Source organism: Sus scrofa, chromosome 18, assembly GCF_000003025.6.
Source record: "Sus scrofa isolate TJ Tabasco breed Duroc chromosome 18, Sscrofa11.1, whole genome shotgun sequence".
NCBI classification, from domain to species: Eukaryota; Metazoa; Chordata; class Mammalia; order Artiodactyla; family Suidae; genus Sus; species Sus scrofa.
In genome coordinates this window covers 1,463,668-1,487,578 of record NC_010460.4, presented here as the reverse complement: position 1 = coordinate 1,487,578, position 23,911 = coordinate 1,463,668, and the positions used below count along the sequence as shown (strand labels likewise).

Below are 23,911 nucleotides of genomic sequence, written 5' to 3'. Positions count from 1 at the left end.
TAACTTACTGTTTCATAACACAGGATGTGCCCTGTTTCCAAGTGAACACCCTGGTGGTGTGACGTGCGCTCTGCTGTGTGTTCATCGGCACTTGTCTCCGGAACGTCCTCACCTCCCACGGTGAAACTCTCGCCGTCAGACAGTAACTCCCCCTCCCTGGCCCCTGGCATCCTGAAAGTTTCCTTTTTGCCTTGTAATGCTGTTCCTGACTTGGATGTTTTTGAGGGCATGTTAGTTTTAGAATTCCATGTTTATCCTTGTGACGTTCCTAAAAATGCCCACATTTCTGTGCTTCCTGCCTCAGAGTCCTGTTGCCATGCACACCCTTTCGTAGTGTTTGCCTCGTGCCTCTTTCCTGCCCTGTGAGCTTGCATTTTTCTGTCTCACAACAGTGTCCAGTTGACCCTTGAACAACGTGGGGGTTAGGGGTGCTGACCTGTTGCAGTGGAAAAGTCTGTGGATGACTTTTTGCTTGCATCTGCAGCATATGGAAATTTCTGGGCCAGAGAGTGAATCCGAGCCGCATGTGTATTGCCGCACATGCTGTATCCTTAGCCTGCTGTGCCACAGTGGGAACTCCTTATATGACTTTTGACTCCCCCAAAACTTGGCTAATAGTCTTCTGTTGACCAGAAGCCTTACTGTTAACATAGTTTGTGTGTTACATGTGTCACGTGCTGTATTTTTAAGATAAAGGAAACTCGAGAAAATACTAGAAAATTATAGGAGTTCCCATTGTGGTGCAGTGGAAACGAATCTGGCTAGGAACCATGAGGTTGTGGGTTCGATTCCTGGCCTTGCTCAGTGGGTTAAGGATCCGGTGTTGTCATGAGCTGTGGTGTAGGTTGCAGACACGGCTCGGATCTGGTGTTGCTGTGGCTGTGGCGTAGGCCGTCAGCTGTAGCTTGGATTAGACCCCTGGCCTGGGAACTTCCTATGTACCACGAGTGTGGCCCTAAAAAGCAAAAAAAAAAAAAAAAATATATATATATATATATATATATATATATGAAAAACAGGCTTACTGTATTGTTTTTATTGATACTGTATGTTTATATTATCTCTTGAGAAGATGAATTATCAGGACCTCATCAGTATCATATGATACAAAATGCTGTAGATGTTATATGTATATCTAACACAGGACAACACATGAATAGATAATGTGGGAGTTGCTGATGTGGCTCAGTGGGTTAGGAACCCGATAGAGTGTCCGTGAGGATGTGGGTTTGATCCCTCGCCTTGCTCAGTGGATTAAGGATCTGGCATTGTCACAAGCTGCGGCATCCGTTGTAGGTGTAGCTTGGATCCACTGTTGCTGTGGTATAGGCCTCAGCTGTAGCTCTGATTCAAGCACTAGCCTGAGAACCTCCATATGCCGCAGGTGCAGTCCTAAAAAAAGCAAAAAAAAAAAAAAAACCCCACTCTTGACTAGTTTCCATGAGGTTGTGGGTTTGATCCCTGGCCTCGCTCACTGGGTTAAGGATCCAGTGTTGCTGTGGTTTAGGTCATGGATGTGACATGGATCCTGAGTTGCTGTAGCAGTGGTGTAGGCTGGCAGCTGCAGCTCGGATTCAGCCCCTACCCTGGGAACTTCCATATGCCTCAGATGAAATTCATGTTTGTTTATAGGTATGATGATTCATGCGTTAAATCATGAAGCAGCAGCAGTATGATTGCTTTATGGTTGCCTAGTATAATGGATAGAATTACTCCATGATAGCCTAGCCTCTCCACAATGAATGAAAGGTTACAAAGTTTTTGATATACAGTATTCACACTTATTCATAATGCAGTATTGGAAACATTGTTGCATTTTTAAAAACCACTTACCTGCTGTGATGGGAGGGAGAGGTACACAGTGCATAATAGAATTCTTTGAAAGCAAAGTTATAAAACAGAACTAAAATATTACTAATTTTATATTAAGTATAATTCACTTTATGCCTATATAAGAATAGACTAGTATCTACAGTATACCTTTTACATTTGTGATGTAACTTTTCCTAAATTTTTTCAATCTTTTTAGGTACATGCTTTTGCTGTGAGTTTTTTCAGGTTGTTGCAAATCTCCAAAAAATTTACCAATTTTCTCCCCCTTTTTTGACCACCCCATGGCAGTGTGAAGTTCCTGACCAGGGATCAACTGTGATCCACAGCTGCCCCCTAAGCTGCAGCAACGCTGGATCTTTAACCCACTGTGCCGGGCTGGGGATCGAACCTATGTCCCAGTGCTCCCAAGACACCGCTGATACTGCTGCATCAGAATGGAAAAAAAAAAAAAAGGAGTTCCCGTCGTGGCGCAGTGGTTAACGAATCTGACTAGGAACCATGAGGTTGCGGGTTCGGTCCCTGCCCTTGCTCAGTGGGTTAACGATCCGGCGTTGCTGTGAGCTGTGGTGTAGGTTGCAGACGCGGCTCGGATCCCGCTTTGCTATGGCTCTGGTGTAGGCCGGTGGCTACAGCTCCAATTGGACCCCTAGCCTGGGAACCTCCATATGCCGAGGGAGCGGCCCAAGAAATAGCAAAAAGACAAAAAAAAAAAAAAAGAATGGAAACTCCACCAGTATATTCGCTGAAAAAAATCTGCGTACAAGTGGACCTGTGCGGTTCAGACTTAGTTACCCAAAGGTCAATTGTAGTGTCTTAGAACTTCGGTTTGAATGAAGTGAAGGTTCGTGAGGTGCACTTTGACCTTACCCAGCGTCTGTCAGTTAACAGTTAACAGTTAAAGCTGAAGAAACAAGCTTGCTTTTAGGATGTCTTCAGTCTTTAGTTATTGTTTTATTGAAGTATTTGAATTGAATTGATGTTTATAGAACACTGAGAATTAATGCCTGCTACAAGGGTTTTGTTAAGGCTGAGTTTTTGTTAAAAAGCCTTTTTACACTCTTTTCTATGCTTTTTTCCTCAAAAGGTACACTTGTGCAGCCCGCCCTCTTGATTTTTCTTGATTTTTCTCTTTTAGGGCCTCAACGTGTGGCATGTGGAGGTTCCTAGGCCAAATCAGAGCTGCAGCTGCCAGCCTGCTCCACAGCCACAACCACGTGGACTCCAAGCTGCACCTGTGGCCGACACCACAGCTCACGGCAACGCCAGATCCTTAGCCCACTGGGCGAGGCCAGGGATTGAACACACGACCTCATGGGTGCTAGTTGGAGCCACAACGGGGATGGCCTCCGTTTTCTTTTTAAAACTTTGTTTTTAGAAATTGAGATGTAGTTGATTTGAGATGACATGCTGGTTGGAATCATTTATATTGTTGCATTGTGGTTACACCTGAGTTAGCGGACACTCTCATTATGAAAGTATCATTTCTGTTTTGCCCCGAGGACATTTGGGGCCTAGCATCTTAGCACCAGAGTGTGTGACAGGCACTGTTGGCAGTAGTCGCTCTGCTAGGCATTAGGTCTCCCTAGCGTAGTGCCTCGGCCCGGGGGACCGCCATCGTGCCGTCTCTGCTCTTGGGGATGCTGCGTATAACTGACACCGTCAGGGTTGGTCTCTGTCAGCTTGCTTGCTCAGCTGTGTCTTCTGCGAGTGTGTAGCCTTCCATTTTAGCTGCGGGCGCTCCTTGCGGCTGCCCAGATAATAGCCTAGAGCTCTCTGTGCCCCCAGATGGTGAGAGGCCCCAAAGTGACCTGACCCTCAGAGCAGAGTATTACTCAGCCTTCAAAAAGTGGGAGATCCTAGCACGCGTGAGGAACCTGGCGGATGGTGTGCTGGTGAAATCAGCCAGACTCAGAAGGGCGGAAGCTGCGTCTTACACGGGGCGTCGGAGAAGGCAGTGCTCTGAGAAACAAAGCAGGCGAGAGTGCGCCCCTGGGGACGGAGCACGGTCTGTCGGAGGTACAGCCGGTGCCCAGACGAGAAGGGGAGATGGGGCAGGTCGGGGGAGCGAGCGCCTGCTTGGTGGGAGTTTCTCTGATAGTAATGCCGTCACGCACCTCGAAGGCTGTTGGGAGGAGGCCCTAGGTGTTCTCTGCACGGGAAAGAAACAGTGAGGTGGTGGCCGTGTTCAGTAATTTGACTGTAGTAATTCGGCTGTAGTTCGTGTAGTATACACGTATCAGAATGTCAGGTTTACACCGTAAATCCATCGCGCTGGGAAAAAGGAGGCGTTGGCCCTGGGGGTGATGAGCTCTGGAGAGGGCTGGGCCAGTTCCGCTGTCACCTAGCGCCCCTTGACCTCGGCCTCCTGCTTTTCTTCGGCGATACTGTGTTTACTGTGTGCGATACTGTGTTTTACCGTCTTACTGTTTCCATGTCTCTCCCTCACAGGTAATTTTTTCAGGCCTCGCTTCCACACCACTGCTTTTAGATTCCAGTGGCCATGCTAATGTTTCTGCAGTTAGGATGAGGATGACTTCTGGAACAGCAGGGACCCCCGCCCCCCGCGTGGTTTCCGTTCTTACTGTCCTTATTTTATGATAACGTCAGTGTGTGTTCTGGACCTGTTGGGTGGTTCTTATTTCGCTGTCTTGGAGGTATTCTACCTAGCTCTTACTCGCCCTGTTGCTTTCCTTGTGCTTGTCAGCTCATCTTCAGCAGGGATTATGTTTTCTGCTGGAGTCTGTGACCTGGGCTGTAGAGATACTTCCCCTGCGATTTGGTGGTTTGGGAGAGCTTGGGGCATCGCAGGCTAATGAAGGTAGAGACATTTCATTCTGCATTCCCAGGGGTGTCCCTTTTGCAGTTCCGTGGCAAAAGTTTTTCTCGCCGCCTTTTCTTGCACTTAGAGCCTCTTGAGGCGCCCACGTCACCTTGTGGCCCTCCACCCCAGACAGCCCTTTGCTTCCTGTGCCGCAGAAGCCAGGCCCGCCCAGAAAACACAGGAGGGCTTTCTGGGTTGGAGTATTTCCCGATACTTTGAAGTTGTTTTTTGCATCAGGTCCCTGGACTGGTACCAAGGGGATCTCATCTTCTCTCCGACCCTTTTACGTGGAGTTCCTCTAAGCTTGTGACGGGGGTGCAAGGGCAGAGGTGTGCCCCGCCCTGCGGACAGTCCTGGGAACAGGTGGACCTGTCTGTTGTGATACTTTTCCCCACCAGCGTTGCTCCCAGTGTCGGGAGTAGGACTGTCATGCCCCTGTGCATCCTGCTTTGAGACAGGGAATGTTCCCAGTTGTGAAGTTACTTAACCTTGACATTGTTCAGCCTCAGCACCCTGGCCTCGCGGAGGTTATGATCTCATGTATTTGTTTACAATTAAAACATTTCTTTGAAAATTTGATACTAGACTTTTGGGGAAGATTATAGAAAACCTAGCTTCAGTTTTGGGCACAGTTGCTTGACGGAAGAGCTTGCCTTATTGGGTGAAATGGTTTTGTCCTCTTTTGTGGAATAGGCCTTTTTCATGTAAGTTTTTGGTCATTGGGTTAATGAAGTAATTTAGCCAGTAGATTTAAAGAAGTCAGTGGTTGGACTTCCCGTCCTAAGAGGGAACACATGTGTAGTTTGTGTTTGGTGTGTGGCAGCTGAGGCTGAGTTCTCTTAGAGGTGGTAGGAGTGGCGGGGGTGGGGGGGCGCTCGTGGTCCTGCCCCTGCAGGAGGTGCAGCAGGTCTCTGCTGCTGGTGCCCCCTGAAGGCACCACCTTAGGGCACTTTCTCATCAGTACTGACAGCAGGGGGACCATCTGTTTATTTTCCTGTCAGATTGACCTGGCATGGTGAGGCCAGAGGGGGGCAGTTACAGGAATAGCCTTGAGTCAGAGCCGTTTCCTTTTTCTCTGTGGGGATGGGACAGTGGGCGGGCGCTGGTCCCTGGTGAGGGTGCCTGACTGTGGAAGGTGTTTCTGTGTGGCCTGCCCAGGGCAGGGACACTGTGTTCATCAGGTGGCTCACAGGCTTGCCCAGTGCCTGGCACAGGAGTGCAGGGATTGAGGCGAGCACTGAAGCTCCCGGCACATAGCCTGTATCCAGAAAACACAACATTGACCAGGGGCGTGTTGGCTGGTGCCCGTGGCACCAGTTCGGCCACAGTCACCTGTCAGTTTTATTTAGTTTAGGCTATTCTTAGTCTATTTCAGAGGTCCTGTGTCTGGGTGTTTCCCCCCGCCTGCCCTGGTCAAGAAGGGTCTTGGGGCATGAGCCTTGCAATCAGTTCCCAGACGAGGCCCCAGCCCCACAGGCTGGTGGTCAGTGCCTGGGCAAGGTGACCCCTCCCTCTCCTGCTCTGTCCCCACCCCCACAGCCAGCCCAGCCTTGGCAGCCTTGTCTCTGACCACGGGTTTCTGATTGCAGGACTGGTTCCAACAGCCTGTTAAAACATGGTGGATTACTATGAAGTTCTAGGCGTGCAGAGACATGCCTCAGCCGAGGATATTAAAAAGGCGTAAGTAATTCTATTTCTGAAATAATAAATCTGTGCAATTGTACGCTGGTCATTGTCATGTCACTTCACAGTGCCTGTGGCAGGTAGCGTCGGGCAGTCTTGGAATGCCCTGATCCAGTGTTCAGTTTAGGCAGCTAGCCGGTTCAAGCTTGCCTTGTCAGACCTACACCCACCTTAACCACTTGTCATGTGGGGAGAAGGTCACGTGGTTTCCTCTATTACTTTGCCTTGGGACAGTGGATTCCAGTTTTGCTGGAATTAGATCAAAAACTTGGTGAGGATGTGAAGTCATCCCCAAACTGTGACCTTGGCGCGTGTCCCACCTGCCACTCCAGTCCTTGGCGTAGTGCCTCCCCCGTTGCGTGACTCCCTCCATTCTGGTCCTGCACCCTGTCTGTGCCACCTGCGGCTTTGTGACAGGGCCTGGCCCCCATGAGCCACCTGTCTCAGGTCACAGATGGGGTCTGTTTAATTTGACAGGAGTGCCGAGCAGAGGATGTCCTTAGCTTCTGCAGGTTGTGAGCGTAGTTCCCGACTAACGAGTAAGCCTGGAGCGATTGGGAAGCAGGTGCCAGTTAGTGTTGCGGGAACTTGGCTCGCTATTTATTTCGTCTTTTTAGAGCCACACCCACGGCATGTGGAGGTTCCCAGGCTAGGGGTCGAATTGGACCTGCATCTGCGACTTACACCACAGCTCACAGCAACACCAGATCCTTAACCCACCGAGTGGCGCCAGGGATCAAACCTGCATCCTCATGGATACTGGTCAGATGTGTTTCTGCTGAGCCACGGCATGAACTCCCAGAAGTGGCTTTTTTATTAAGACATAAGGAAGTCTGTGCTATTCGACCTGGTAGGTCTGCTGATGGAAATTAAAGGTTTTTGAACCAAGCAGTTCATTTAAAAATGCTCAGCTAGTACAGCAGGTTGACTGCTCTGTTGGGCATGCCTGAAGCTGCTGGCAGAACATCCTTGTGTCAAACCTTGGCCGAGAAACAGTAGGAACAGCCTGCTCAGGTGGGACCAGGTGGCCAAGGACGTACCTTAGAGCTGTGTCACCAGTGGGCTGGGGGCTTTCTCCAAGCCAGTCATGGTTACAACCAGGACCAGCTTTGGTACAGCTGGAAATACCGTGCTGTTGTTGAGTAAAGGGTGGTGTGCACAGCACTTTTATTAACTGGTGGAGAACCACGCCTTCGTGTGCCTGTCAGTGTCTCTCGGATGACTTGGATGTGCGAATTTAGAAAATGCTGTTACTTTGGAAAGAAGCAAGATTTTTCTATTAAGTGTACAGCTGAATAACTATTGACTGGGACCAGAATTTAGGCTACTTATTTATTTATTTCTGGGCTCGTGGCACATGGAAGTTCCCCAGCAATGCCAGATCCTTAACCTACTGCACCAGGCTGGGATTGCACCTGTGCCTCAGCAGCGACTCCAGCCGCTGCACAGATAGTGCTGGACTGTTAAACTGCTGCAGCACGTTTTTCTTTTTAAAGCTGCACCTGGGGCATGTGGAGGTTCCCAGGCCAGGGGTAGAATCAGAGCTGCATCTGTGGTCTCCTCTACCCACTGTGCCGGGCTGGGACCGACCGAACCTGTCCCCCAGTGCTTGCAAGATGGCCGGTCCCATTGCACTGCAGCAGGAGCTCCTGCGGCCTATTTTATTTTTAATGAGAAGGTTGTAGTTGTGGGCAGCACACATGATCCAGACAGTCCACTTGTTGCTGGGAGAGGATCAGGGCACTTGCGTTGAGGACTGCCGTCCCCGCGCCCTGCCGTCACAGCTTGTGGTCTTTTCTGCGTTTGACTCCCAGGCTGTGCACCTCCCTCTACCTGAGTGAGAGCTCCCCGCGCTGAGGCCGTGGTGCGCAGAGGCCACCCTCAGCCTGCACATCCACCATGGAAACCATGAACAGCCCTTAACTTAAGCTGTCAGGCCCTGGATCTAAAAAACTGGTTCTCTTTCACGAGGCACAGACAACTGAAATTTATCCTAGGTTCTCATACTGTTTTCCTTTTTCCTTTTCTTTTTGGTCATGTCCGAGCATGTGGGAGTTCCCAGGCCAGGGATCGAATCCATGCCACAGAAGTGACAGAGCCGCAGCAGTGACAACACCAGGTCCTTAATCCACTGAGCCACCAGGGAGCTCCCCATTTCTTCGTTCTTAATGAGTGCACTAAGCACAAACCATTGGTTCCTTCTGGTGAGTCTTTTAAATGGTTTGCCATTTTTATAATTGGAGGCTTACACATGTTTGGGGGTTCGGTGTGCTACTTCGTGATTAGGTCCACAGTAATTTAAGAGTGCTGTTTTAGCATTATAGATAAGGTAAGCTGAGGTTTTTGATTAAAATGCTGTAATTTAATTGAACCACAGCAGCCTTGCATTAAAACTTGCCAAGCTTTAAAAGGGCTGTCTGTTCTTGTTCTAGTCTTAGGTTTTAAGGGGCACCCCCCCCATGTGCCCTCTCAAATGTATGCTGCTTATGTTTCTCTGACTAGAAAAGAGGAATTTTTTTTTTTTTTTTTGGATTTGGATAGCATGTGCTTGTTAGTATTAATTGGAACCTTGGAGCAGACTGACCTTGTGGAAGCTGCTGGAATATTTGTACTGTGGCCGAAGATACTCAGGCAGTGGGCTGGAGAGGGGAGGGGGACGCGGGGATGAGGACAGTCGTGTTGGGTCTCTCCTCTCCGTGGTCAGGGCCTTTGCACTCACCTGGAGGTGCTCTGTGCGCACGTTGGTCCTCAGACATCGTGACATTTTTTTCTCTCTTGAAGTTGGTTTGAGTGACAGCGTCTGGATTTTAGAATGTGTTTATTTTCTTCTGGGGGAAGGGAGATGTTACCGTAGCAGCTGATGTTAATGTGACTAGTTTGCAGCTCCAGAGCCATGTTCTTGCTTATTTATGTCTCAAAGCCCGTGGAGATTTTGTGACCAGTACCCTTTCATTGTGTTTTAAGGTATCGGAAACTGGCACTGAAGTGGCATCCAGATAAAAATCCGGAGAATAAAGAAGAAGCAGAGAGAAAATTCAAGCAGGTTGCTGAGGCGTATGAGGTGTTATCAGACGGTGAGTAGCCCCGTGTGGGCCGGACCCTCCCCGGGCCTCGGACTGAGGCTGTGGCTGAGTGAGGTGTGGCCTTTCCGGAGAGTGTTTGTGTGTGCACATGCGACGTCCCTGTTCCCGGCAGCCCAGGTAGGGGAGCTGTGAGTGCCGTGGGCCGCCCCGGCCTCCCACTTGCTCCTCAGGCAGTCCCTTTAAAGCCGTCCCGACCGCTGGCCTGAGGATTGACGGGACAGGGCCAGTCACAGGACTCGGGTCACTGTGCGACCGCTCACTCCCGTTGCTCTGCTGACATAGGGACTTAGGGCTGGAGAGGGTTCCTTCCTCAGGGGACAGCGCCTTGTGTGTGCAGCTGAGGCTCAGACTTGACACCTGGTTGTCAGTCGGCCGAGTCAGGGCCGTTGCCGTAGTTTCATGGATCACGCAGAAGGTAGCTGTTGGCCACATAGAATGAATCACTGGGTTCTTGGTGAGAAAAGCCTCGCGTGTGGGTCCTGGGATCCAGAGAAGACTGCAGGGACTCACATGAAAACTGGAAAGCCACGGACGCCACCTTGCCAGGAAGCAGCACTGGATGGCCTGGTGTGAGTCAAGGCGGAGGCATTTCAGAGCTTGGAGACTGAGCACAGTGGGGGACACTTGCTGCAAGAGCAGCTGCCTGTGGTCAGGTCCACTGTAGACGTTGGGCTGTAGAACTGGGCTCTGTGTACCTGTCACCCCAGGGTAACAGTTAAGAGCATGTGGCCATCCTTGTTTGCTCCGCTGATGACCCCCCCCCACATTGTCAGAGAAGGCCCAGACATCTTACTGCACCAGCAGCTGTTTGTTCGTGTTACTGTCATTGTCTTGTTTGTGTTCCTGCCCAGCACACCCAAATTTGTGGATTTCGCAGACCAAGGGTGTTAGAAAAATGGAGGATTAAATTCAAACTTGATTTTTGGCTGAAAGAGAAGCCTTAAATGCCCATAAAAATGCTGGGTTGTGTTTCGTTTGGTTTTGTATTTGAGGGAGAGTGTATTTTTCATATTCTCTCAGGCAGCCTTCAGTTCCAGGACTTACCTTCCCAGATGCACAGTTACTGATCTTGTAAGGCTCTGATGACCAAAAATTGGCTCTAAATGGTCTGCTTCTACACTTGTTTCACCTGTAACGTCTGTTATTTTACTGCACAGTTTTGTAGAACATGAGGTTTTAGGGGAATACACATGGAGTCAAAAGAGCCCGGGTGGGAGTTCCCGTGGCCCAGTGGGTTAAGGACCCTGTGGCCCAGGTTTGATGCCTGGCCCTTCCGCAGGCCCCAGGAGAAAAAAGAGTCTATGTCTGGGAAGGGCTGCATCGTAGTCTTTTATCCTGGAACATAAAAGGTAGGACCCCAGGGACAGAGAGCATCAAGGCCAGGTTGGGCTGTGGCCTTGCCAGGAGGGTAGCCGCAGCCTGGGCTTTCAGTTCATCTCCTTCCTGCCCTCACCAAGCCCCGCTGTTTTCTCTCGTCCTCCAGTTGGACTTTGCTGTAGGAAGGTGCATTTCTAGGGTTGGAACGCTTTAGCCACTTGGCGGCGTGGTTTTGACGGGCCGGCGTGGCTGTGAGCAGCAGAGACCAGTGTCTTGAGCCTTGTCTCTGGGAAGGAGCGCGGCTTGATGCTTTCTCTTCCCCTCGTCATTTCCTGCGGGAGGCCCAGCTCCGTAAAACTGAGCGTGAAACGTGTGTGTGACTTTGGAAACGCTTGATTGAATTTTGAGGGAAAAGAACTTGGTCTTTCCTGACGTGTCTTTTTAAATTTCTAGCGAAAAAACGGGACATCTATGACAAATACGGCAAAGAAGGATTGAACGGTGGCAGTGGAGGTACGTGTGTACATGTTGGTTTTTCTGAGCTGGATGAGGATGTGGTCTGATGACAGGGCATCTGGGGGTTCAGTGTGTTACTCCTCTTGGACAGTTGTCTTCCAGTAAGTACAGATGCAGTCCAGAGAGCGGGCTGTGGTGGGGAAGGAAGGGGAGATTGATGTGCTGGAAAAGCCTAGAAACATTTTGTTACACTGGAAAGCGTACATTGATGCACTTTTTGTAAACCGTGAAATGACATTAAACCTTACGGTACCACACTGAGTGTGTACCTCGCAGTCAGTACCCGAAGTTACGTCAGAATAGCCTTAGGATTTAAGAAACAGATTCTGGAGTTCCCGTTAAGAACTTAAGCAGGTTAAGAACCCGACGCAGGGTCCGTGAGGATATGTGTTCAGTCCCTGGCTGTGCTCAGGGATTAAAGATCTGGCATCGCCTTAAGCTGCAGCGGAGGTTGCACATCTGGCGCTGCTGTGGCTGTGGTGGAGGCTGGTGGCCGCAGCTCCTCTTCGACCCTGGCCTGGGAATTTCATATGCTGCAGGTGTGTCCCTAAAAAGAAAACAAGAACAAAACCCAAAACAAACAAACTGAAAACCCCAGATTCTAGTGAAAAGCCAAAGTCACTGCCATAGTAACTACCTCTGGTGGTGAGGCCTGGACTTGTATTTTTGGTGAAAAATTCCTGCAGCGATCTGCTCTTCTGCCGGCTCTGCACTAAGCATTTGGACGGCCGTGCTCCAGATGAGCTATACGCAAGTCATTTATGTGTGATTTTCACCTGCTTGGTTGTAACCTAAAGTTTCATAACAAAAAATAGAAGTAGCATAATTAAATTAATTGACTTAATTAAATCAGTTGTGTGCTGATTAAATTTCAGAGATGGCGAGGAAGTCCCCACGGGGGCGCCGAGTGCAGTTCAGGAGCGTCAGGTTTATGACGCAGTTTCCTGCTTAGGTCATGCTCTGTATCACGGTGCAGAGAACGTGTAACTGAGAGCAGCGCTTGCTTCTGCAGGTGGAAGTCATTTCGACAGTCCGTTTGAGTTCGGCTTCACATTCCGAAATCCAGATGACGTCTTCAGGGAATTTTTTGGTGGAAGGGATCCATTTTCTTTCGACCTCTTCGGTAAGTTGTGTGGGTCGAGGTTGCTGAGGTGTGTCTGCGGCTCACGAGTACCCTTTGGGCTGATCGCTGTCCTTGAACGTGCTGTCTGGGCAGTGCAGTCTCTTCTCCCTCTGGAAGATTTTCCTGAATTTACACCTTGCACACCAAGACCACCAGAGCTTGACCTCGTTCATTTCCTCGGTTGCGTTTGGCTCTAATTAACCTCCTCTTGTTGCCTCGTTTAGCCGTGGGAAGGATGTGGACACTGGGGGCTCGGAAGTGCCGTTTCTGATGGACAGTGAACTCTCTGTGCGTTTGCTGCATATAGTCTGGTTAAACACTGGGCCTCCGGAGACAGTTGGTGTGCACACTTGCTGGATTTCCCGACTGTGGACACGGCTGGAGCAGGGCGTCTCGGCGGTGGTGTTTGGGGAAGCGCTGTGCTGAAGGAGAGCGGCTGTGTCACGTAGGGAGGGTTTCCCACCAGCTGCGCCTCGCGCTCCGGACTCGGCCTGTGTCGGACTCCGGACTCCTGCCTCCTGCGGGCAGTTGGTTGCTGGGTGACCTGGGAGGGCCGGGTTCGCTGTGAGCTCTCTGTCTACCTGAGGGGAGATGCGTTCTGGTCTGCCCCCTTCAGTGCCCACAGCTGGTTGAAAAGACTGAGCTCCACCTGCAGCCTCAGGCAGGGAGCTGTCTGCACACAGCACCAGCCGCTGCGGCGCGGGGAGGACCAAGGCGCCTCGGTGCCTGGCGGGTGCCGGGCCTCGCAGGAGCCGCAGTCCTCCAGTTTACATCAGGCGCGGCTCGGACTTTCCTAACTTTTTAGCGTGGTGTGGCCTGACTTTTTAAGGAAGCAGCCTGCGGGGAGGGCTGTGTGTGTAAACGAGTGTATGTGAGCCGATTCAGGGACAAATGGAACAGCATGAGCTAAGCCAGGGGAGCGGTCCTGTGGGGCGAGGCGGGGGACTGTGTAACCTTTTTGAGGACTTTCCTTGCATTCGTAACTGCTGCCGTTAAACACAAACATAGGATGTGAAGTAGAATCATGCGTCCTTTATTAATTGTCCTTCATGTATTTAGGAAATCGTAGCGTAAGAAAAACACGGACTTTTAAAGATCTTTCCAGTCTTGGAATGAGCTTTGTGGCTCATCACAGCCTCGAAGCAAGCTCCAGATGTGTTGTTTCAGGGGAGCAGGGCAGTGTTGGGCGAGGTTGGCCCAGCCTCTGCCGTGGGGTGGCGGGTCCTTAAGGGCTGGGGGTGGGAAGGAGGCCAGGGCAGGCTGCCCTCCCCGAGCCCGTGCCTGGCAACGTACACAGAAAGAGCCCATTTGTGCTTGAATGGCGGCCAAGATGTGTTTCCCTTGGGCCAAGCTTTCCTGTTAAAAATGATTGTCCTTGCGCAGCTCTTTCTAGAATTGGATGTAGTTTGTACATGAGAGCGTCCCGCCTCGTGCTGCTCACCTCATCCGAGCAGATATTTCTGTGTATTCGGGAGAGGCGGGCAGCAGGCGTCTTGCTCTTGGGCTCAGAGCCCAGTCCCTGTAGCTCTGGAAGCCAGTACTAGACGCTCCTGTTGGAGCAGTGGGCACCTCCTGGTTTCTCGGGACTGGCGTGGAGTGATACTTGTCCCATCCGTTCTCGTAGGCGTTGTAGGCGACTTCCATTTTCAGGCCCTCAGGATTTACAGTCAGGAAAAGGCCTTGCTCCACGGCTACTACATGTATGAAGTAACGGCGCAGCCTGCTGGCGGTAGGTCTCGTGCAGGTCTGAGCGGACCTAGGGCCCGGGGTCTCTGCTTTGGCAGCGTTGGGTCTGGATGTCCGTAGCCAGACCCTGTCGACTCAACCCTGGGGTGATGCCCATTTATAGCCGTGCGTTATTTTCTTAGGTTTTCACTCCACCGACTTTCCCCCTCTCCTGTGTGCCCCCCACACCAAAAACGTAGCTCAGAATTTGCTAGAAGACATTCTGAGCTTCAGTTTGCATTTATCATTTGATGAAACCCCACGTCTGACTTCAGACTCCCCAGATGGAGGAGGAGGAAACTTGAACCAGAGAGCTGGTGGGAGGCATGCGGGACAGACCGGAAGCGGTTCTGTGCCTGGGAGCCCGCCGTGAGTGTGTCACACTGGGAGCAGAGGACGCGGGGCTGCCGATTCTGGGAAGGCCCTGAATCCTGGCTCTAGACGGGCGGGCGGGCAGGACCTCCGAGGCTAGCTGGCTCCGCGTCCGTCCTCCCCACGTTCGCAGCCGCAGGCACTAGCCCTGGGAGTGGGGGACACGAGTAAGGGTTCGTACCTCGGGGGACAGCCTGCCTGTTCAGGGGTTGACTGTAAAGGGTGGTGTCCCAGTAAAGCGATGTCCTGCTGTAGGAAAGCCTCTGGCACCTGTCCCTTTGCCCATTCGCGTTGTAGCCAGAGAGACTGTTTGGGAGGCCGGGTCAGTGACATGTACCCTCAGGCGAGGGGCCCGGACCAAGTTCTAAAGCCCAAATCTGCCAGAGGGCGGGTTTGTTTTAGCTCGGGGGCAGCCCGGGCTGGGAGCCCAGGCGGGAGGAAGTGCAGGGGCAGGGCTGGAGCACTGCAGGCGGGACGCCGCCCCCGGGGAGGTGGTGAGCCAGCCGTTCTTCCCCCAGGCTTCGAGGAGGCGGCCAGCGAGGAGTTGGAGCCTGAGGAGGAGGCGGTGGAGGACAGCCAGAGCGACGAGGACAGTGAGGCTCTGGACGTGATCTCCAGCGAGGAGCTTGAGCTCCTCAGTGACACTGAGCCCAGCGAGGGCTGCAGCGGGGGCGGGGGCGGGTCCCCGAGCGAGGACTTGGAGTTTGTCTCCAGTGAGGACGAGGCCCAGGCCAGTCCTGGGGACCCGGAGGAGCTCATCGAGGAGCTGCTGGGCGAGGAGCTGCCGGGCGAGGATGGTGGGCCTGAGCTCCTGGCTCTGCTCGCGCCCCTGCCGCCTCTCCCGCGAGGCACCGGCCTCCACCACCGAAAGTGTATGTAGAATAAAGCACATTTGCTGCCAGTGCCCGCCAGCTTGGAGGTGACTGAACCAACAGGGGTGGGGGCCCTGGGAGCCTCTGCCCTCTGGCTGCAGCCCCCCCCCCGCCCTGGGAGTGCCTATGGAGCCTGGAAGCCACGCCAAGCCAGTGTCCTGCGGCTACCCTGAGAGCTAAGCTCCACGCCGGAGGCCGCAAGTTTGAGACGAGGGTGTGGGCAGGGCTGGTTCCCTCTCCAGGCCTCTTTCTAGCTCCTGCTGGCTTCTCATGGTCTTTGGCATGCAGGTGGCATCTCCCATGGAGTCCCCACTGCAGGTGTGTCCCCGGCGGTTTTCCCCGTTCAGTGAGGACACTGGCGATTCGGGATGGGGCCCCTGAGCCCGTCGTGATTGCGTGGTCCGCAGAGGCCCTGTGTTCCAGTGAGGTTGTGTTCCCTGGCCCTGGAGGTTAGGAATTGCACGGGATGTGCTCTCACGTGTAAGGAGCTGTCTGCACGGTTGAGAAGCAGCGCGTGCCGAAAGGGGAGAGAAGGGACGCTTTGAGGTGAGGCCGAGAGAAGGTCAGGGCAGCCTAGCGCACGGCGATGGTAGAGGTGCAGCAGTGTGGGCGGCCCCGCAGGGGACCAAGAGCTGCAGCTGCAGGTGCCTGGTGCTGCACGTCCCCACACGCGTGTGATCGGGAAGAAGGCAGGGAGCAGGACTCCAAGGCCCCGCAGAAACAGGGCTTAGGTCTCCTGCAGGAGTTGTTAAGGTACTTTTCGTGTGACTTTGAACTGACTGCAAAGCCCCAGTTCAGCCCCTGGTCTTGGAGGAACCCTCTGGGCCCCTGCTTGTTCCCCCCCCCACTCTGGGGGGGGTGCTGTGATCTGGTGAGATGATGGTCTTAGCAGGAATTGCTCTTCTGTCTGTATTTGGGGACTCTTGCATGTGGAGCTCGCATTTGAAAGGAATTCACTTTCACTGAAAATTAGCTGCTAGGGAGTTCTCTGGTGCCTTAGCAGCCTTGTCACTGCTATGGTGGATCTGATCTCTGGCCCAGCAACTTCTGCATGCTGCAGGTGCAGCCAGAACAAACCTCATCTGCAGCGAACACGGGTAGGTACCATGCTGGTGAGCCTCAGCCTTTTGGTTGCTTATCAGGGTGGGCTTTAGGTTTCTGACCCCACCCCCCACCCTCGCCCCCAGGAGGAGAGGAGAGGGTCATTCTGAGAACTTTTCTGGGCCCCCAGAGCAGTTCAGCTGTTTGGTTCCCCCAGGGGAAGCCAGCACCCTGCCTCAAGTTGGCTTTGAGGGTCTTTATGTCAGGGATTCCTGCGTCCCTTGCAGGGCGTGCCCACAGTCCCTTCCTCTGGAATTTCGGTCCCCCTGGTTGGAGAGGCTCTGTGGCCGCAGGTGCAGGGCGAGGTGGGTTTGCCCACATGCAGGGAGGCTGAGCAGGTGCAGCACCACCTGTGAGGCGGTGAGATGGCAGCAGAGGTGATGCAGCCAGAGGGCGACTCTGTCACCTCCAGGTTCCTCCTGGGAGGGGTGGTGCTCTCGGGTGGGTGAAATAGGACCATTTGGATAGATTTTTGGTACCATTAGAAAACAGAGGGCTCCAACCCAGACTACAGTGTAGCTAGAAATTCTGTTTTGTAGCAGAATCATTGTGTTGGAGCGGGGAAAGCACGTTCATTTGGTGCCTGTGACGACGTGCTTCCTGCTTGGCACTGGACCGGTGTACCCCAGCACCTAGTGTGATGCTCTGGCGAGTTCTTAGCTCCCGACTCTGTTGATTTGAGGTTCCTTTCAGATACGTTCTTTTCTACTTCGGAACGTGGAGAGCGGTTTGAGTTGCGGAGGAGTGGTTGTAGCCTGTGGTATCGGGGTTACTGCAAGGCCCTCTCGTTGAAGTCCTCTGCTCCCGGAGGCCTTCGCATTTCGAGCGCTTCCCCTTTGCGAAGGGTTGCTGTATTTTCGCTTTGAAGCTGTGGTGTAACATGACTCTTTTCCTTTGTTCGAGCTGCCCAGGGTGCTGCTTAGAGCTTGTGGCGTTTTTCTTTTTGTGCAGTTGTTCTGTGTGGCCTGGTGGATTGAAGGGCCTGGCTGGTGTCACAGTGCAGGCCTCTCTCCCTGCTTGGGTTTGTATTCCCTGAAGTCTTTCCTTCAGGACCTGGGCGAAGGTGGTTGGTCACATGTAGTCATGGCACCTAGCTTTGCTCCTGCTGGCGTTCAGCGTGGGCCAAGGCCCTTGACTAGGTGTGGTTCTTCAATATATCAGATATTGAATTTTGGTAAAATTGAAGAGGATGTATGGCTCTAAACCTGTTAGGACTTAGTTTTTTCTTGTCTTTCTGTATGTAGGTAGGTATGGCACATTTTGCACTCAGTTTTTCACAACATCCAGTTCACTGTATTTTTTGTCTTGAGTTTGATGTTACTTACATTGTCAGTTTTAGTATTTTGTAAATAATCACATTGATGGATTTGGTTTGGTATTTCCAAGAGAAGAGCAAGGTCATAGGTGGTTTGAAAGGTGTCTGGTCATCAAGGATGACCAGAACCCAGAAAGAGTCAGATCTTGGGCCTGTGCCTGTTGCCCGCAGCATCGGTGTCTCAGAACGTGGCATTGTTGCCATATGCAAAGACCTGGCTAAGACATGGGCAGAGTGACCATGGCCATGTCTCTGAAAGTTTTCTCATCTGTATTTAGGTTCCCAGAGAGACAGATCTAGCAGGGTATGTATTTCTGTATCTCTGCATCTCTTCTTAAAGTAATTCAGTATGAGGAGTCGGCTCGCTTAATTAAGGAGCCAGACACCTTCAGAGTCTGCAGAGCTGAGCCCAGGTTTGGGCCCCGAGGCCGCCCGCTGGAAGAGCCAGCGGCCTTCCGTTCAAGGGCCAGCAGGCAGGAGCGCTCTCCTGTATTTGCGGGAGGGTCGGTCTTTCCAGCCCCTCGGCTGATGGGAGGGGCCCAGCCACACTGGGGAGGCCAGTCTGCTGATGTACCTGCTGCCCTCACCCAGCAGCCCCTCAGGGACACACCCAGTCGCTGGGAACCTGCGGCCCCTTCAGTTGACACGGAAGCTGCGCCTGCACACCTCGACACCCCTCCTCCCGAGCTCCCTCAGCCCGGCTTCCTCGCCAGATAAAGTCGAGGGCAAGGTCACAGTTGTGCGGCCGTAACTGTGCTGCAGCCTTTCCCCAGACAAGAGGGCGGCCCTTGGGTTTGCCCTCGGATGTCCCGCTGCGGAGACACTGGCACAGAGTCTGCTCGTGGCGTGACGTGACTCGGGGGTGAAGAGGCAAGGAAGCGAAGATGTGCGTGGTGTTTTTGGTGTATCTGCCCCAGCCCCGTCGTGACGGATTAGGAGGAGCTCCTCCGGGCGTGACAGCCTCTGTTTCTGTGACAGGGCCTGCGGTCGTGGCTGGCAACTGCCTCCTCCTACCAGGGCCCCGTGCCCTCTGCCTTCAGCAGGCACTGCAGCTGGCTGTGGTGTCCCCTGCACCTGCTGGAGTGAAGGCAGGAGTACTGGGTGGCACATTAAGACTTTGTGGTTCAGCGGAAATGAATCCCACTAGTATCCATGAGGATGTGGTTCGATCCCTGGCTTTGCTCAGGGGGTTGAGGAGCCAGCATTGCTGTGAGCTGTGGTATAGGTTGTAGACACGGCTCAGATCCCACATGGCTGTGGCTGTGGTGTAGGCCAGTGGCTACAGCTCCGTTTAGACCCCTAGCCTGGGAACCGCCATGTGCCGTGGGAGTGGCCCTAGAGAAGGCAAAAAGACCAAAAAAAAAAAAAATGTATATGTATATATAAACAAATGTATTTATCCTCTTTAACCTCAAAATAATAATACAACATGCAATATAAGAATTTGACAAACATGAATGAGCTAGGAAGGGGGTGGGGGGAATCAACCTTTGTCTTGCCACCAGTTGAAAGTCCGCTATTGACACTGTTCAGATATTATAGCTGGGGGGGTGTTCTCTGCCTTTTTCTAAAGCGGAAACGGTGACCATTCAAAAGCCTCGTTTAACATGGTGTCCATTTACTGACCTATTTACTCTTTGGGAAAATTAGGTTCCTTTCAATTTCTCCTATAAATAAATATTTCCGTCTAGATGCTTTCATGATGCATACTGCCAAAACAGCAGCAGCCAGTAATGGAAAGCTCTCAGTAAGGGTTTATCTCAACTCACAGTGACACCTTTTAACATGTTTTTCTAAGCATGACTTTTTTTAAAAAATGTGTTTTTCAGTGTGACCATGCCAGTTGTAAATGAGACTTTTCGGGGTTAACTGTTGTGACTTTAACACCTGAAATTACATGTTAAAATTTGGTGACTACTTCAGTTGTAGAAAGTCCTATTTAAGCTGTGTAATATTAATGGAAAATATGCAAGTTAAAAGATTTTTTGAAGATACAAGAAAATGGCAACTGAAAAGCTACTACTGGCCTTGGTCTCATAACATACTACTCAACTGTCTCTTGAAAGAGCTTCTGAAGAACATAATTTTATAAATATTGAAAGTCTTAATTTGGCTCAGCTCAAACCAGTTAGTAGTGGTATCACATGGACACCAGTTTAAAAGCCTCGTGAACGAACAGTCTTTAAAAAATTTAGTTGCTTGGAGTTCCTATTGTGTCGAAGTGGTTAACGAACCCGACTAGGAACCATGAGGTTGTGGGTTTGATCCCTGGCCTCACTCGGTGGGTTAAGGATCCAGTGTTTCTGTGAGCTGTGGTGTAGGTCGCAGACGCGGCTCGGATCCTGTGTTCTGGCTGTGGTGTAGGCTGCCGGCTACAGCTCTGATTAGACTCCTAGCCTGGGAACCTCTGTAGGCTGCAGGTGCAGCCCTAGAAAAGACCAAAAAGAAAAAAAAAAAATTGCTGTATGACCCTTAAGAAATTATAACTGGAGTAATTGTTAACAGCAGTAATAAAAAGAAAATGACAGAAGGACACAATCTGATTCCAAATTCTAGAGTGCAGGAGAGCAGCGTGGTTTAGGAATTCGTGTGTGGGTAGAGAAGGCTACAGCTTGGCCGTTCAGTTCTTTCTAATGTGACGTCTTGGGAGTGATGGAGAAAATTGCTGCACTGGGAGTTTAAGCTGTGTTGGGGCGTCGGATGAGTGTTCATTACTTGCCACGTATGGGGAATGGGCCCCTGCAGGGATGTAGGCCATGATAAGGTCAAAAGCAGCTGACTAAAGGGAATGCTTGGGTTTTATTTGCACAGAAGGCATTCTCTCTAGAAAGTTCAAGGAATGTTTGTAGCTTGAAAGTTTACACCTCCTTCTGTTTATCCTTCTAAGTATTGTAATAATGGGCCTGTAAGCCCTACTCACAGAGCAGCGTGCAAGTGAATTTAAAGTCAGTCTTTAGGAGTTCCCGTCGTGGCGCAGTGGTTAACGAATCCGACTAGGAACCATGAGGTTGCGGGTTCGGTCCCTGCCCTTGCTCAGTGGGTTAACGATCCGGCGTTGCCGTGAGCTGTGGTGTAGGTTGCAGACGCGGCTCGGATCCCACGTTGCTGTGGCTCTGGCGTAGGCCAGTGGCTACACCTCCGATTCAACCCCTAGCCTGGGAACCTCCATATGCCGTGGGAGCGGCCCAAGAAATAGCAACAACAACAACAAGACAAAAAAAAAATAAATAAATAAAGTCAGTCTTTAAATGATGGCATTTACTGGGAAAGGTGGGGATTCAGTTGCAGACTGAGCAGACTTTGGGCAACGGTCTGGTCGCCCAGTGTCCCCGGGGCTGGCCGGTGGGTCTCTGCCTTGGGGTTGCACGTGTTCCTTCCTCCAGCACTGTCTTCTGAAGACCTAGAAAGTGACTAGTTTCTCTGACCGTTTCCCTCCTGGGCCCATTTCCTTGCTTTGAGAGAGGCTTTGTTTGGCCGCCTCCTGCCCTGGCCTCACTGTGAGCTTTCCTGCTCCGTGTGTGAGCTGCGCTGTTGTAGGCTTGCGGCTGTTTTCTGTACCTCGTGGGACAGTGTGTTTGTTATGAGGCATTAACCCATCTTCCCTTATTGCAGCCCTGCTGTGGAAAAGCAACCTTGCATAGAGATTTCCCAAAATATTTTTGTTTCTTTCTAGAAGACCCATTTGAGGACTTCTTTGGGAATCGAAGGACCCCCCGTGGAAGCCGGAGCCGGGGCACGGGATCCTTTTTCTCTGCTTTCAGCGGATTTCCCCCCTTTGGAGGGGGCTTTTCCTCTTTTGATACAGGTACGAAATCCTTAGACCTGCTCTCCAGTGCTCAGTGTGGTGCCCTTTGGGTTGGGCAGTTTGAAGTACATGTATGCCTTTTGGGAGAAGAGCTTTGTAGATCTGCCAATATTTTTTTATGTGTACAAATCTGGGCTTAGTAAAGCAACCAACCTTTTCCTTTCTCCCTAATCTTCCCCAAAAATGTTATATATATATATTATTTATTTATTTATTTATTTTTATTTTTTAATTTTTTAATTTTTAATTTTTATTTATTTTTTTAATTTTAATTTTTTAATTTTTTATGTTTTTTAATTTTAAAATTTTTTTATTATTTTTTATTTATTTTATTTATTTATTTTTATTATTTTTTTTACAAAAATGTTATATTTGAAAATCCCCTTCTGATCCTCATTACTAAAGGCCAACATTAATGAAATTCCTGGTTAAAAGGAGTAATTTTTTGGGGGGGGGTGTAAATAACTGAAATAACCAATCTCATTGAGTCCTGTTTTTTATCTAACCTCAGCAGTTGGGGGAAAGAAAAAAAGGGGGGGGGAAGATCCAGTGTCCTAGGAGACTCCAAGTTGGTGGGATTGGACGTGGGGCTTCTTTGTGCGTGACCAGGGAGCCTCCTGGTGAGGTGTGGTCACAGGGGTACCCGCTGGAGTCCGTGCACACGGTGTGACACAGCCTTGTGTTTCCCCAGAGGCGCTGGGGCCTTGGCCTTTCTTTGTGGAAACCCACCTCGTTCTCTTAGGACCTGCTGGTTTTTCTGGTTCTCTCTCTCTTTTTTTTTTTTTTTTTCTGCCTTTTTAGGACCGCACGCACGGCATGTGGAGGTTCCCAGGCTAGGGGTCCAGTCGGAGCTACAGCTGCAGGTCACCGCCACAGCCACAGCCACGCAGGGTCCTTAACCTCCTGAGCAAGGCCAGGGATCAAACCCATGTCCTCGCGGATACTAGGCAGGTTCGTTAACCACTGAGCCATGACGGGAACTCCTCTTATTTTTGTTTTGAGTGCTCTGTGGGGAGCCCTGGAGTTCTTAGAGGACAGACTGCCCTGTCAGGAGCCCGAATGGCCTCCCCTTCCAACGCTGTGCTCTCGCCGTCTGGGTACCTCTTCTGTCTGATGGGACTTCGTTAAAGGGCAGTTTGGGGTGTCCCTCTCTCCAAGAAGCCCTTGCCTTAGAGACCACGTAGTGTGCTAAAGCGTAACGGCGCAAACGAAAGCCGGTTACAAATCACCCGATTACAAATCACCCGAACGGCCTGCGTTGAAGAAGCGCGTGGCTCGTGTGAGGCGTGCGGCGGGGGTGGGGAGGGGGCCGCCAGGTTCGCCTCGAAGGGGCCCCGGGCAGAGTCGTGTTAAGGTGAGTAAGATGTCTGTCGTGACGTGGATGTTTCGGGACGGGGCGAGTCGTAGGCTCCCTCAGCAGCACCCCAGGCTCAGCACCGCCGGTGGGTTTGCACGGCTGGGGCCTGTCCAGGTCCATGCCGTAGCCGACTCTCGTGTGCTTGAGGATTGGATCCATGCTTGACCAGCTCATGATGTGTCGTGTGCTTTCGAAAGCGACTTAGCTTTTGTGGGATTCAGTTTCTTTCCCTTGGTCACATTGCAAGGAGGTCAGAAGCAGGCTGGGCGTGCTAGTCTGTGGTGGGGAATTGGCCCCATTCCTATGAGATGCGTGCTCCCACGTTGCTCAGCCACCCCTGAGGGGCAGTGCCCGGACCCTCTTCTCCGTGCCCCGGGTTCAGATGAGAGCCCCCGCCCTGCCGTTCTCAGGCGGACTTCAAAGCCTGTGCTGGACGTAGTCGCCCCTGACCTTTGTCTCCTCTCTTCCTCCAGGATTCACTTCCTTTGGTTCCCTAGGTCACGGGGGCCTCACTTCCTTCTCTTCCACGGCGTTTGGTGGCAGTGGGATGGGCAACTACAAATCGATATCCACTTCGACTAAAATGGTCAACGGCAGGAAAATCACCACGAAGAGGTACGCTGGTCTTTTCCATTTCATATTCCCGACAAGCGGTGGTTCGCCTTGTTGAGGGCGAGGCTGGGTTCAAGTGAAGTCAGCCTGGTGCCGGGAGCATCTTCACCTCCCACGGGGGCCTTTGACTTGAGTCTTTAGCTTGAGGTCCTGTGTCAGACACTGGCTTTATTTAGAGCCGTGTTTAACGTGTCACTCAGTGGGTTTGCCAGCGCCGTTGGAATGGTAAAATGGACCACCACTCGCAGGCAGGCCCTGATGGTTTTGACTCCCCGTCCTGTGCCGTACCTAGCGTTCATCTCGCCAGTGTCAGAGATGAGCTGCGTCTGCCACGGCGAATCCTTGCAGAAAGAGGTTTCAGCTGCTGGTTCTCAGC

General features: G+C 51.6%; 1 protein-coding gene across 9 annotated transcripts in view; it reads left to right on the top strand.

Moving 5' to 3' along the window:
- The window catches only part of DNAJB6 (DnaJ heat shock protein family (Hsp40) member B6), a 55,168-nt gene that overhangs the window by 12,326 nt on the left and 18,931 nt on the right, over positions 1 to 23,911 (top strand). For 2 of the 9 annotated variants that reach the window (XM_021079270.1, XM_021079268.1), the window contains exons 2-8: positions 6,244 to 6,334; positions 9,302 to 9,411; positions 11,191 to 11,250; positions 12,266 to 12,376; positions 14,992 to 15,345; positions 21,438 to 21,566; positions 23,397 to 23,538. In XM_021079270.1, the coding sequence (XP_020934929.1) occupies positions 6,270 to 6,334; positions 9,302 to 9,411; positions 11,191 to 11,250; positions 12,266 to 12,376; positions 14,992 to 15,345; positions 21,438 to 21,566; positions 23,397 to 23,538 (971 nt within the window). In that variant the 5' untranslated portion in view covers positions 6,244 to 6,269. Of the gene's footprint in view, positions 1 to 3,618; positions 3,850 to 6,243; positions 6,335 to 9,301; positions 9,412 to 11,190; positions 11,251 to 12,265; positions 14,106 to 14,991; positions 15,346 to 21,434; positions 21,567 to 23,396; positions 23,539 to 23,911 lie in introns of those variants that run through there. The other 7 variants (XM_021079274.1, XM_021079272.1, XM_021079275.1 and 4 more) reach the window with 5 other exon arrangements.